Below are 14,457 nucleotides of genomic sequence, written 5' to 3' on the forward strand. Positions count from 1 at the left end.
CCCATCTCTACAGGACCAATATCACAAAGTACACATGCAATGAGTTGCTGAACTGTTCGCTAGTTAGCCTGCTAGCTCACTCTCTAGCATGTTCGAACACTTGCAACCAGTGTCTATTATCTTGTCAGCAGTCAGTGCAAGTAGATAGCTTGCTGGCAGGAGAGTTCACTCGCAGCTCAGCTAATTAGCGCTATAGTGATTGCTAGCTCTGTAGCTATTCTCAACGGGCCCTACCGTGCTTACTGAATAGTCTTCAGTAAATGATAACATGTCAGTGGACAGGAGAGAAACTCAGGCTGGGATTCAAGCCAGCGAGGGTACATCTAGCTCCAGAGGTGTTGAAGGGAACCACTCAACTATGAGAAGCACACAGCTAATAGCTTGTTGATATTACAAGGTACACCAGAGGGGGTCAAAAAGGGAATAAGTTTGGGATGGGATAGACGGGCAACATAAAGCTGAGAGGATAGAAACTTTTTTTTCACAACACAGGATTTGCCGAAGGGGTTGCATTCCTACTCCTCCATCCATTCCAGACGCCATAATCACAGGTTTGTGGCTGAGCAATTTGGAGCAAAAATGGACCAAAATTTCAGGTGTGAAATTGGAAGAGCTGATGAGGCACCGAATGCATGTGATGTATTCGGGTAAGCTCCTCTGTCGTGATCTGTCTTGAAATGTTAGTGAAACAGGACGGATGGAATTGGTGAAGGGATTTGTGAGCAGAGGGGGGAAGTATAACACCGCTATGGGATGTAATGGCAAGAGAGTGAAAATTAAAAGCGGCTAATGGGAGACACAGAAATAATTGTCTTCGGCAGATTTTTATGGGACCATGTGCCAATAAAGCGAAATTAATTAAATGGAGGGAAAATGTTGGTAGAGATGGCAAGATGTGTTGGAAGGGGAAGATATATAGATGGAAGAGTGAAAAGGAAAAGGGAGAAAGAGACTGTTGCACTACAGGGATCAATTACTAGGAACTGTGAGTTATGGTATTTGCTGCACCAAGTGCCATGCGGCATTATTGCACTGGGACAGAGTTTAGAGGCGAAGGGAGATTATTAACCGCACAGAAAGAGAGAGGTAAGAAAACAGACGGAAAGGAGGAACGAGGTGGAGAAAGGGGGAGAGGGAACGGAAGACGAGTAAACCTCTGGGCTCTCTCTTCACTTCTCCTCTCGCAGCCCTCCACTCTCTCCATTTCTGCTTGTCTTGCACTTTCAAGTGTGGAGCCCATTAAAGCGAGTGACAGTGTAACTCACCACTGATAATCAACAGAGAGAGCAGATTCACAGAGAAGATACCCCAGGCCTCGTTTATTATGTTAGATTTTTCTATTGAATCTGGATGTGCTGTAATTTTTCAAAGTGGGAAGGAGGTGCAAGGAAAGTAATTTACACAATGAATAATCAAGACGTGAGTAGACAAGGAGAGGACAAATTTAGTTTACAATCTATACGGGTTCTAAGGGGAAATAAAAAGTGAATGCTACATTTTCAAATAACAGACCTGAACCTGCATTATTCAATTAATGATGCTCCCACTGAGACATTAAACCTACTTATATTATGGATTTTATGGACACAGATATGAAGAGTAGTGAGATAAGGGTAATTTTGGATTTCTGAATCATGTTGTATAATCACAATGGGCTGTGTTGTATTGTAATATTCTAATGGAAAATCCAAAATAAGATAATCTATATTTTAAAAGACACATTTGTTGTGGAAAATGTTTTAATAACTCATCTGTGGCTGTTAAGAGTTTTTTTTAAAATATTGTTTGGAGGGTAAGCCATTTTACATCTTTAATTTAATATTTACAAAGGATAAGTAGAGGTGTTAACGTACTTCAATGATCAATTGACTAATTTTATACAATTGTCAAATCATTTTCTCTCGATAGACTAAGAGATTAGTTGACTAATTGTTTTACCACTACTTACCATATCTTCCCTGTAGCTGCAGACAGAGAGCGCAGCCTGGTAAATGACTGCTAAATGTTCCGCCCTGCGGTCACGCCACCAGGGCAAATCCCTACACATTCATTGTACTTAGCAAACAAAGAAGCTGTGAATTATAGTCTGTGGCACAGCACGCAGCCACTACTGTCTCCACTGCTGCAGAGCTATGAGTAGTGGAAAAAACACAACTGTCAAGTGCTGCCATTTACCCCTCACTGACCCACGATTGGCTTGGATAAAGTGAAGCGATGTGCTCTGTTGGACTGCTGTAAAAAAGACAATGACAAACTGCTGGGACAGTGGTATGACATAGCTATAGCTATAACAGGGACAGTTGCACACTGTAACATTAGCATGCTCTTGGCAAGCTAAATAGCATGGTCACATCACTGACAAGAGCATAGCGACCGTGAAACATAAAGTGGGTTTTATAGGGACTGCCATGTACACATTGACATTTTGGGATATCCGTGGTTCCCAGATGCTGAGCCCTAATGGTCCCTGACCTGATCCCTAGTGCATCCATCAGTTCATCACTCTTTGGTGTTACCCAACAACCTAGATATGCTATTCATGTGGCCAAAGTGATGACATTTATTGGAAAGGTACACTATTTTGACACACGTGACAATTGACTGGAGTTTTGAACAGGCATCGAAAGGCCACTGACATCAAATGTCTCCACTGCAAAGGACAGATGGCAGAGGGGAGGAGAGACACAGGAAGAAATGTGAGTGATGGGAGCCACAAGAGGGAAGTTTAGAGACGGTTAATGATGATGGAGATGGAGGAAGGGATGTAATGACTGGAATACACCCAGAACAGCATGGGTAAAGACATGAAAGCAGAGCAGAGAAAAGGGGGGACCTTGTGGGAAGGAGGAAGGGATTTCCAGAAGAGAGGGAAGAGAAGACGAGACAAGATGATGCGAGGGACTCAAGGAGTGGTAGAGGGAGGTACCGGGGCGGGTAAGGTCAGGATTTTACCCTGTAGCATCCCACGGTAATTGAAATTAGGTGGGGGTGGTTGGTGGGAGGGTAGCGGGACTGTAGGAAACAGGCGACATGATAATCAATTTGAGGCTGAATCGGAAACATGAGCCACTGGGGGGGGGCCTCGTTCCCCCTACCAGGCCTCCAGATGGCCCTGGCCCCAACCCTGTGTGGGACCTGTCATAGTATGCAGTGTGTGTGTGTTTGTTTGTGTGTGTGTGTGTGTGTGTGTGTGTGTGTGTGTGTGTGTGTGTGTGTGTGTGTGTTTTGAGAGACACTACCATCTGCCAGGAGTGCAATGGGAGTTCAGCAGATGTATTTGCTGACACTAGGGGCGCAGGGGGATATAGACAATATAGTGTGTGGGTGTGGGTGTGGGTGTGTGTGTGTGTGTGTGTATAGGGACTACTATGCTGTTGATGATGCTGCTGTTGTTGGAGAAAGGAAATGGCCAACAAAGCTCTAGGTGTTTGTCATGCAAAGATAAGAAGGCAACTCAGTAACATTTGCATTGATACAAACTTTACTTTACAAACATTACTACTCACATACTGTATATGAAGACCAAGAATCCTAAAGAGGCAGCTCACCACAGAATCAAAAATACATATTTTACCTGGAAGCGCACATCAATACCCGATACTGTTCCACCACTGAGCTAGCTAATGTTAAAGCTCAGCCAAGGAGAACATTAATATTTACCATTAGCACCACAAGCCGAGTGCCCTCAAGTTCCATTATATTCGAGAGACGGCAACCATATCTACGCCAGACATCTCTAACACTTATAAAACTCTGGATTGATAAATTGCATCACAGTTAAGAGAATAAACGTGTATTTTTACTTTCCAGAGTGAACTATCCCTTTAAGGTGCTCTTGAAGATCAAACAGTACTCAGGCACACTACGGATAAAAAGTGCATTAAAAGCCATTATTTAGTCTCACACAATGGTTTAAAATGTTGACCCAGTTACCTCAAAGGGTCTTCAAAAACTCTTTGAAAACGATACGTATTAATCCTACAATACAAGCTCTAGTTGTGGCTCTCTGCCTTTTAGGATTTCCTCCTTTTTTTTGTTGCTTGCCTCCTTAATGTCCTTGCCGATTCAGTCACTATGACAAGGATGCTCTCAAAACAGAGACAAATATCTGTCACGGTTGAAGGAAAATAATCAATCCGTCTTTTAAAAGAAAATTTGACCCACATTTTAAGAATCATCCACAATAAAAGTGGCCCTAGTTTCTGGATCTTTCTGTGTGATAACCGTTTTGGGGTGAGCCTTCCAAGCTTCATAACTCAAGGGGTCTTAACACGGATGCACTATTGATCAAGTCCTTTCAAACAGGGCAAATTATACTAAATAAGTCAAACACAGTGTAAACACACCAAAACAAGAACCTCGCTCAGCTGCCCAAGGGAAAACTGTAGAGTCAGGAAGTCGATCAGAGGCAGCTGAAAGTAAAAAAAAAAATTTATGAAGCTCATGTGTCTGATCCCAAAGTGCACTGATCCAAAGAGGAGAGACAGATGGGGGAAGGAGGAAATTGAAGGCGGACGTGAGGGCTTGTAAGCAGGAGAGATGCAGCAGGACTGGAGGTGTCTGAGAGGGTTTTGAAGTGATGAGGAATGAGAAACAAAAACACATCCCAAAGTTTGTCAAGATTACCATTCATCTGTTGTTATTACAAAAGTTATTACCTTGATACAAGTGGCTTTTGAGCTGCAGAAATCCCCTTCAATGTTTAATGTTAAAATGGCAGATTAAAGTAACTGTTGTGTCAGAAAATATATTTTGAACAAGTATGATTGAACCAAAATATGTAAATGAATATGCAGGCTGTTCAACAAGTGGCTTAATTAGACAAGCAGGCGTCCATCCCCACATAACAATGCAGAACAGCATTCGACAGGCGGAGCACTGAGTGCAGAACTACTCTCCATGGAAGAACAACGCTCCAGCACTCCAGAAAAGGCTTCACGCAGTAAACATCTCAGATCAACTTCACAAAGATGATCATATGCTCCCAAAAAAACATTCAGATACAATATATAAAATAATCAAAACTTCTTTTCACAGAAACATACAATAATAATTGTGCTGTAGACTGTTTTCTCAAAAGGTGTAATGCCAAATGATCCTGTGAACTGACAAAGTGGGGAGAGAGGGGGCAAGTTAAGGCGGGGGGTAGCTGATGTCGGGAGGACAATGGAAGCAGTGATGGAATGAGCTGGCCTTGAGCGAACCAGCGGTGGTTCTTCAGCAGGTTTTTGAAAAGCATTCATCTTAAGCATCCTCTCTGTTGCCAATTAATACATCACCGGTCCGTCGACTCATACCCCCCATCATGTTCCTGTCTCCCCTCCCTTTTTTTCTCTCCTCCCTTCCCTTGATGTGTTGAATGTTATTAGCACAATTTGCCATCACAGTACACCACGGTCTCTGACTTGCTTACAAGCTCATGCTGCCCCCCCCCCCCCCCCCCACCCCAACCACTTCCGTACATTAGTCACGCCAGCCATCCACCGTTTTAATTGGTGCTCATTAGAGAGAGAGAGAGAGAGAGAGAGAGAGAGAGAGAGAGAGAGAGAGAGAGAGAGAGAGAGAGAGAAAAGCTGTTTTTCCTACATTTAAAAAAAAAAGCAAGATGGGGGGAGGAAGTCTATGAAAATGTTAATTGATAGCGGATCAAGGAGAACACTGGCAATTAGTGCCGGCTGACAGATGAGCAAGGCATTGCACTGGATACTTTGATGGCTACAAGAACTCTGCAGATACAGACACACACTACATACAAGCCTGGTTAGCCTGCAGGTCCAAGGTAGACAAAAGCCACTGTTCAATCCAGCCCAAGCAGGAAGTGAGTCTGCGAATGGGTTCTTGTGTTCTTGGTTACATAAACACACACATAGATGTAGATTCATATCAGCCGGCACACACAGACAGAAAAATGTGTTGCCGGGGTTATCTACCAGTTTTGAGAAAACATCATCATGCTGCTGTCTCTCGCCTTCTCTCTCTTTACTTCTGCACACTGTCGTGGAATTGCTGCAGCCTGGGGAGTTGAATTGCTTTTGTTTTGTGACGGTATGATCTGTATGTGTATTCTACTGGGTAGAATCTCACTGTGTTTTTAGGCTGTGATAGGTAAATATGTGTGAGTGAATCTGATCTGATGTCATATAACATGGATACCTATTTTTGGCAAGGTTTGCCCCCAAACAAGGATTATTGATTAGGCCAAGCATGCAACTGCTCCGGGGACCCGGACCTTGAGGGGCTTCAAAAACCCCAGGTTCATTGTTATCAAATGAGTGCAAGTAACTTGACTGATTGCAAATTTGTAAGGGTTTTAAAAAAAATATAAACTACAGCAGTACCAGTGGGTTATTTTAACTCTGTTTAATCATGAGCATATGGTACTATAACTATGTATGGTACTACAAAACCAGGCCATTATAGGCCTCCCATGGTTGGACCCATGTCATCTGTCTGCTTGTTCAAAGATTGTGAACAGATTTCCAGTCAGGTCATACATTTTTTTTTTCACAATATCTACTTTTTGTTTTCTCTTGACATTCCCTAATGGATGGATTTTGCTAATGTGCAATGGAGATGGTTCAGTTGTTATGACGTGACCTACCTCGCCTCTTATCACATGATCAAAATTCCGTGCTTAGTTCACACGACATAAACCATCACCATGACAACTCCATCCGCTAAGGAAGGCAAAGAGATGTGGATAAAATGTTTGGCAAAACCAAGTTTTCCATGGTTGAAAATTAAACTTAAACTAAAATTAACACTGAATAATAATCCTTTTCCACCTCTGTTCTCTTTCTTTTCTTCTATCCCCATGGTCCTCTCCTGTCCCTGTACCCCCTTGCCTCGTCTTTAGGTGAGCCTGCAGTAGCCAGAGAGAATAACTGCCTGAATGCTGCCAAGGCCTGCAACCTGAATGACACATGTAAGAAGTACCGCTCAGCCTACATCAGCCCCTGCACCAGCCGCGTCTCTACTGCTGAAGTCTGCAACAGGAGGAAGTGCCACAAGGCCCTGCGGCAGTTCTTTGACAAGGCAAGGCACCTCTGATACCAGCTTCTTATAAAAAGAAACACTAAAAAAACCCACTAAAAATCACACACACATGGGCTTTTTTCAAAAAATCTAGTAAAAGCTAAATGTCCACCAAAAAGGACCTGCTTCAGAAGGAAGAATGATTTTGAAGTATATAACTTGTAAAAATCACGATAAATAATCACGCAGGCCTTTTTGTTCAGACTTTGTTTATTCCAGCGCTGAGCTTTGATTCAGTCATCAAATACAAAAGATGTTTTTGCTGTCTGTGGCATATTGTAGATTGTGGGGAAAAAATGATTTGAAACATTGTAATTACAACCCAGCTCCCCATGATGTCCCTTTGGAATAACTTAACTGGGATCACTTCAAGTAAGCAAACACATGAATAAATGGAATACCACAAAGAATGTTTGACATTGTTAATCTTGCTGTGATTGTGTATATATATTTCCTTTTTACAGCAGAACTTTGAGAGAGCCTAAAGTTTTCTTTGTGTTGGAGATAAAACAATGATGACATTTGTCTACTGCAGCTTAACCATATTGTTACAACCCTTAGCTTCTACTTTGTGTCATTCAACTCTAATATCAGAATGTATTGATGTTCTTATTCTACTGAAGCAACGTTAAATAGGCAAGAGAGCACATTTCTTTTACATGTTTGCAATGTGTAGAGATGAAGACAACTTCAGATGTCAACAACAGAAAATCCTAGAGAAAGGTGTGTTTCGGAGAGGGCAGAAAGTACAACATTTGGCACACAAAAAATATGAAATGAAATAAAATGGAATAGGAAGGTAACTTTGCTTGTATAGTTAATTTTGTGTTTGGTTCTTACTCCACACAGGTTCCTCCAAAGCACAGCTATGGCATGCTCTACTGCTCATGCCCGCTTAGCGACCAGACGGCATGTTCTGAACGCAGGCGTCAGACCATCGTCCCTGTCTGCTCGTACGAAGAAAAACAGAAACCCAACTGTCTGGAACTGCAGGCCTCCTGCAAGACCAACTACATCTGCAGGTAGGAAACAGTACATTTTGTAGTTCTTATTATGAAATGTAGGGCATTTTTCTTCCTGCATTTATTAGACAGCTGATAGTAAAGATATGGTTGCCGACCAAGGGCCCTTTCCAAATGTGAACTGAGGAGGCCTTGAACTTTACCTCCAGGTCTATAAGAAACCAGCACTGCAGCTACTGCACTGAGACAATATGTATGAAGCCGATTAAAATGAAGCGGTAAACTCTGTAGCTAAAAAATTAAGCCAATGCAGAAGTGCTTTGATCTGTTATGAAGACATTACATTGACTTACATTAATTCCCTGGAAACTTACTCTAACTTTAACCATACAGTAATGCTTATCTTGACAATAAAGTCTGAACACCTAAAACTTCATTGCTGACCCCGATATGAGCCGAGTCCTTTGTGTTCGCGCATCGTGATTACTAGTACAGACAGGCCCCAACATGGCCCTTGGACACCTCTTTATGTCGTATAGTCACTGAAGTCACCATCAGCAGCAGAAATGAATCGTCTGCCTTCACGCTTCAAGGCGCAGACTCACACATGCACACGCCTGCGGAAAAAGAGCAATTCAGTGATTGACATCTGACATCACCCTCATTGAAGTGTGTGTGTGTGTGTGTTGATGCAGTCTTTAGAGCCTACAGCCGGCAGTCCTGTGGCTCTATGGGATTAAATGGAAGCATTAAGCATCATAAATGAGCTCCATTTGGACTGTGGCCCCAGGTCTCCCTCCCTCTCGCCTCAGCCTGTCTCTACTTAACAGCAAGCAGCATGACAGCAGTAAATTCATAGTTTCTATCCGTCCTTCCGTCTCCATCTTTTTTTCTTTCCACGCCGATGTCTATCCTTCAGACATGCGCTCAGGGCTAAACAACAGGTCTCATGCAGCACAGCATCCTCCCAGTCCATTTTTCAGTTAGCACAGATAAATTAAAGCCTTGCATTTCCACAAGCTCCCTCGCCATATGTCAGTAGTATACTGGCTGCTGTTGACAACTCTCACTACGCTCTGCTCTGCTCTGCACCAGATCTGGTCTGATTAGAGAGATAACACTGTGAGTGTGTGTTTGTTGTGGTATATGCTTGCATGCACACACACTGATAGCAGGATGTCAGGCTCTCATTCAGATAAACACAGGAATCTGCTCTCCTTCGCAAACCCTGTTTTTGCAAAACCAAGATTTAACCAGTGTCTTTGTGGAGTTTTACCTTTTGAATATGTTTAAGTGGTATTTTGTCTTCCCTTGATTTGAATTTAGGACATTTTTGTTTCATTTGCTTTTTGTATTTAACATTCTTTATTTTTAATTTTCCTTATTGTAAGGCATATCTTATGGGGTTGTATTACCAGATTTTTTTTGTACTACATTGTACTAATTTTGCCTTATTTTTTGTAGTTGTCATGATAACATTTTGGTCCCCAACTTGACTTATTTTGAGGAGAAACCAAAAGCAAATGTGGGATTTTTTCAAGCAACATCTGTTAGTTTCTGCAGACTGACTCCTTGTTCAACTTTGGCCCTCTGATCTTACTTTTACTGTGCAATAAGGATACCGGTGGTATGCATGATTTTGATCATAAGGAATAAAATACGTTTAATTCATTTCCCTGCACCGTAGCAAAATATTTCGCCAATTAATGCTCTGAGTGCAACATACCACTTTCCCATAAAGATATTACAGTTCAAACATATCATTAGAAGGTTTTGTTTTTTGTCAAAGTGCTAGCATATCGCACTCAATCTCATTCCAAATGGTGAATTCCTTGGGAATCCAAAGCCTATTTCAATTTCACGTGCCACTGCACCTGTGGCAAAAGTATAAACAAACATTTGTGAAGGCAGTAAATGAAACAGAACAGACTTGGTGGAGAATTGCCTTAAGCCTCATTCATTCCAGGATATAAAGCAGCCACAGCATACGTAAGAGGGCCATCTTACGCCACTGAAGGCGGACATTAAGAAGGCTGATTGCATCAAGAGAAATTTCTTTCAGCATATGCACATTTGGACCGGGCATTGTGCTGCATGTTCCAATCACATTGGCCATCTGAAGTTCTCATACAAAATCTCTTGGAGCTACAATCATGTTTGGCTCTGAAATATGTTTGGATCTGTGTGTGTTACAGGTCACGACTGGCTGACTTTTTTGTCAACTGCCAGCCGGAGCCTCGCTCGCTGTCGGGCTGTCTGAAGGAGAATTACGCAGACTGCCTCCTCTCATACTCGGGTCTGATTGGTGAGTACACTTGATTGTTAATGGTCAGTCTGTGCATTTCCTCCACAATTCTTGTTAATTTCCTTTAAAGGTTGAGTAGGTGATTCTATTCAGAAACACCGTCTCTTATAAAACTTAAAATCCTTGTAACATACTGTAGAAGAAAATGTGTTACCTTACATTTCTTATTTGTATCCCATATAATGTTCCTTTCTCTCGGGAACATCAAATGTCCTGCTGAGCTGCATTCATTGTATGTAACCCTTGCCATGTTGATGAAAAGACCCTTTGATCTGTCCCCCTTCCTGGACCGTCTCCGAAACACCTTCATCTCACATACTAGATCAAGGCCTTCATGAATGGCCCCTGTTGTGACACTATGTAGAAAGAACCCAGCTGTTCCGAGGGAAGTCACACCTTTATGTTGTCTCAGGACGTCTCTTCCTCTTGGGAGAGACGCATATTGAATCTATGTAAATCCACTGTTTAGACCTGCCCCTTTGGTTCTGTGTATAAAGTTATCCCTCACCAATGGACTGTGTGGCAACGCGACATTGTCCTTTCTCCACTGTCAGTGATTAAACCTCATTTGAACCAGCCACAGATTTGGACCTGAAGAGTTTTTCTTCCACAATACCAATGAAAAAACATGCCATAAAACATTTTAAAAGGTCATCTGTGGCCTTTTTTTCGGTTCAGCAATGCCTTCAAAGTCAAAAATACCTACTCAAAATGTAACGATGTCTCTGATCGTTTTGGGTGTTTTGCAACTTGGAACTTGTTTTCTTTCTGTTGCTTATCATCAGGTTACAGCAACTGAAATTAGTGCTGAAACCTTAGTATACACATTTGATGGCCAAAATAAGTAAAAGTTGCTAGAGTGCAGATCACACTAAGGCATCAGATAAGTTGAATGATGGATGTAACACCTCATGGACCAGAAAACCTGTTGTGCACAACTAGGGTAGATCAAAGATGAAGCAGGAAGTGGGTCTGTCACATGTGATGGATGTTTGCAACAAATATTTGGAGTCCTAATTTCACCCATTACCCAGTTTAAGTTTGTCTAACACAGAGATTCCAGAGATTGTTTCCAACCTGTCATATCATAACAAAAGTTATGACACTTTTCAAAGTCCCAACATCACCCAGGAGCAAGTGTTACAGCATGACAGTGGCAAGAAAAATCTTCCTTAAAAGACTGTAGCGGTGACTGTTTCCAGATCGCAACAATCAAGTTTGTGAATACAATGTTATAACCGATGGAATTGAGGGACAAAAATATGTGAAATTAAGTTTTGTTTTAATCTAACTCCTGGTAACCCCATTCTCCATCACTTTGTGGGCCTGCCAGACAAACCTCACAACCCAAAATGTCCTCACTACAACAGTGAACTTTCAAGAGCCGGTCCTCGCAAGTCACTGAACCAGACCACACATACACACACTGTCCACACAGAGCCAATTCATTCTGCGTACTGCAAAAGAAAAAGGCCTGTTTTGGAGGGCAGCCAGTACCAGGGAACAATCCATTGGGAGAGTGAGAAATCACTGACTGAAGCTATTTACTTTCCCTAGCATGGAGAAAGACTATTCTTCAACCCAGCTTCTCTGCATTCTGCTTTCTGCAGAAACTACACCACACTGCGTTACTCATGTACATGGGGAGGATGTAAAGAGAAATAAATGTGACAATGATTTAACTTTGTTATTATGGCATTCATCATTTAACACAGAAGGAGTCTTAAAAGGGTTTAAATATTGTTTTTCCTGACAGTCAACAACATAGCAGCATGACAATAATTCACTGAGAATCCTTGTCTAGGAATTACCTTTCCCTCCCCTTCCTCAAACAAAGACAGATGAACCCATGAATGAAAAACTATCGTTCCATCCACCTGCTGCAGGTACTGTGATGACTCCCAACTACCTGCGCTCACCCAAAATCAGCGTCTCTCCCTACTGCGACTGCAGCAACAGTGGCAACAACAAGGACGAGTGTGACAAGTTCACAGAGTTTTTCACCGAGAACACCTGCCTCCGTAAGTTGTCCCACTGCCCAGCTGCTGTCTGACCAGCTGGACACTATTCTATTCTATTCTACTCTGTTCTATTTCCATCCATTCTGTTCTTTTGGTCCATTATCCTCTCTCTTCTTTTCTTGTCTCTTCTCCCCTCGCTCTCTCCTCCTAACCAAATATATCCCATCGCCCTGCTTTCATTGTGCATCCCTCTGCATTCTAGATAACCAGTCACATTGCACCCCCCCCCCCCCCCCCCCCCCCCCCCCCATTGCCGGCCAAGATGCGTAAGATGCAGGACATTCTTAGCACACTGTGGAGATACGAGCTGGATTCATGTGTTTCACTATAATCAGAGCTAATTCTACTCCTTTTGCTTGGGTAGTAGCCTCAGTGAGACCGCCGCTTTCCTCCACAACACAGTTTAAGTGTAACGTGATTCTTCATTGATTCCTGAACCGAGGTCAGAACACAGGGTCATACGGAGAGTATCTTGCTCAATGACACCTGAGCTAGATGAATGTTTGTAATCACCTTCGCTCGGTTAAAAGCCGGTTGTTGGAATCTAGTAGACTACTATTGCTATGGCAACACATTCAGTGAAAACATCTTTGGACTTTGTTGCAACGAAGGAAATTAATCATTTTTCAAATGATGACATCTGCGTTAATCCCAAGTGATTAGCTCATGCAACAAAAGTAATCCTGACATGGATTGTCATTAATATTAGTTATCCAAAGGGATGAATAAATTGTCAACAAATAGTTTATTTGCTATGATTGATTCTTGAATGTCATGTTATAGCACACCGATTAAAGCGTGATAGTCAGGTTTGCATCTCAGTGGCCGGTGTCAGCTTGATGAAATAGATGGATTTTTATTATTTTTATTTGCTAGATCAGCTGTCTGTCTTTTTTTTTTTTATTCGTGACCAAAGGCCAAAATGAAACCTGGCTATTGTGATTCTGTTTCATTTACATTTACATTTAGGGCATTTAGCAGATGCTTTTGCCCAAAGCAACTTACAATAAATACATTTGTCAAAAGAAAGAAACCACAACATATCACTGCTGATAAAGTAAGAGCTAAAAAATAGAAACAAGTGTAAGGTCCTCGTCTGAGTAAAGTAGTAGCTGTTCAGCAAACATACCTTAAGAACAACAGTGCTATGATCAAAGTGCTATAGGTAAGAACATAGTGCTATATTTTTTTTATTTTTTGGGGGGGGGGTGGGGGGGAGTGTTGTTAGTGGGTCATGCTATGTAGAGTCGAGGTGAAGTCTGAACAGGTGAGTCTTGAGCCTATTTCGGAAGATGGCAAATGACTCTGCTGTCCTGACATTGGTCGGGAGTTCGTTCCACCACTGAGGCGCCAGAACAGAGAAGAGTCTGGACTTTGCGGAGCGACATTTGTTTGATTTCAGCGATGGTGGTACCAGCCGGCCAGCTGAAGTAGAGGAGCGAAGTGCTCGCTTCGGGGCGTGTGGTTTGACCAGTGTTTGAAGGTAGATGGGTGCCGTTCCATTGATGGCCCTGAAGGCCAGTGTCATCGTCTTGTATTGGATGCGTGCTGCAACAGGGAGCCAGTGGAGGTCACGGACGAGGGGGGTCACATGGGAGAATTTGGGTAGATTAAAGACAAGGCGTGCTGCAGCGTTCTGGATATACTGCAATGGTTGAGTCCCGGAGGCCGGGAGTCCAGCCAGGAGAGAGTTGCAGTAGTCAAGGCGGGAGATGACCAGTGCTTGGACCAGGAGATGTTTCCATCCTGTGACGAAGATCATGTGTGAGAAAAAAAAAAAAATTAAGAGTATTAAACCCTACAACAGTAAACAGACTTAATAATGTGGAAAGTTGGACATAAATAGACTCAATAAGGGATTTAAAAGGATTTAGATTTCACTAGGGGATTTTATATTGGATTGAGGTTTTATAATATGATTGAACCCCAATCGTAGTGGAAGTATAACAGACAATCGTATATTGGATGTAGTTACTTTCAGGGAACATTTGCAACCTTATCTCTACCTGTCAGAGTAGGGATATGAAAAACACCTGCAGTTGGTAGTGACGTTCTCTGTATCTCTCTGGTGAAAGCTGCAAAATCTGTTGTTCTTCCACATCCCAGTGATGCGCTTGGTACACAGGCAAACTAC

The 14,457-nt window shown here is 42.4% G+C and overlaps 1 protein-coding gene across 2 annotated transcripts in view; it reads left to right on the forward strand.

Moving 5' to 3' along the window:
* The window catches only part of gfra1a (gdnf family receptor alpha 1a), an 88,997-nt gene that overhangs the window by 56,530 nt on the left and 18,010 nt on the right, over nt 1-14,457 (forward strand). For both annotated transcript variants that reach the window (XM_084020541.1, XM_084020542.1), the window contains 4 exons: nt 6,857-7,035; nt 7,885-8,057; nt 10,193-10,302; nt 12,189-12,323. In XM_084020541.1, coding sequence (XP_083876667.1) covers nt 6,857-7,035; nt 7,885-8,057; nt 10,193-10,302; nt 12,189-12,323 — 597 coding nt within the window. The remainder of the gene's footprint in view (nt 1-6,856; nt 7,036-7,884; nt 8,058-10,192; nt 10,303-12,188; nt 12,324-14,457) is intronic.

This window comes from Eutrigla gurnardus (assembly GCF_963514095.1).
Source record: "Eutrigla gurnardus genome assembly, chromosome: 11".
Taxonomy (NCBI): Eukaryota; Metazoa; Chordata; class Actinopteri; order Perciformes; family Triglidae; genus Eutrigla; species Eutrigla gurnardus.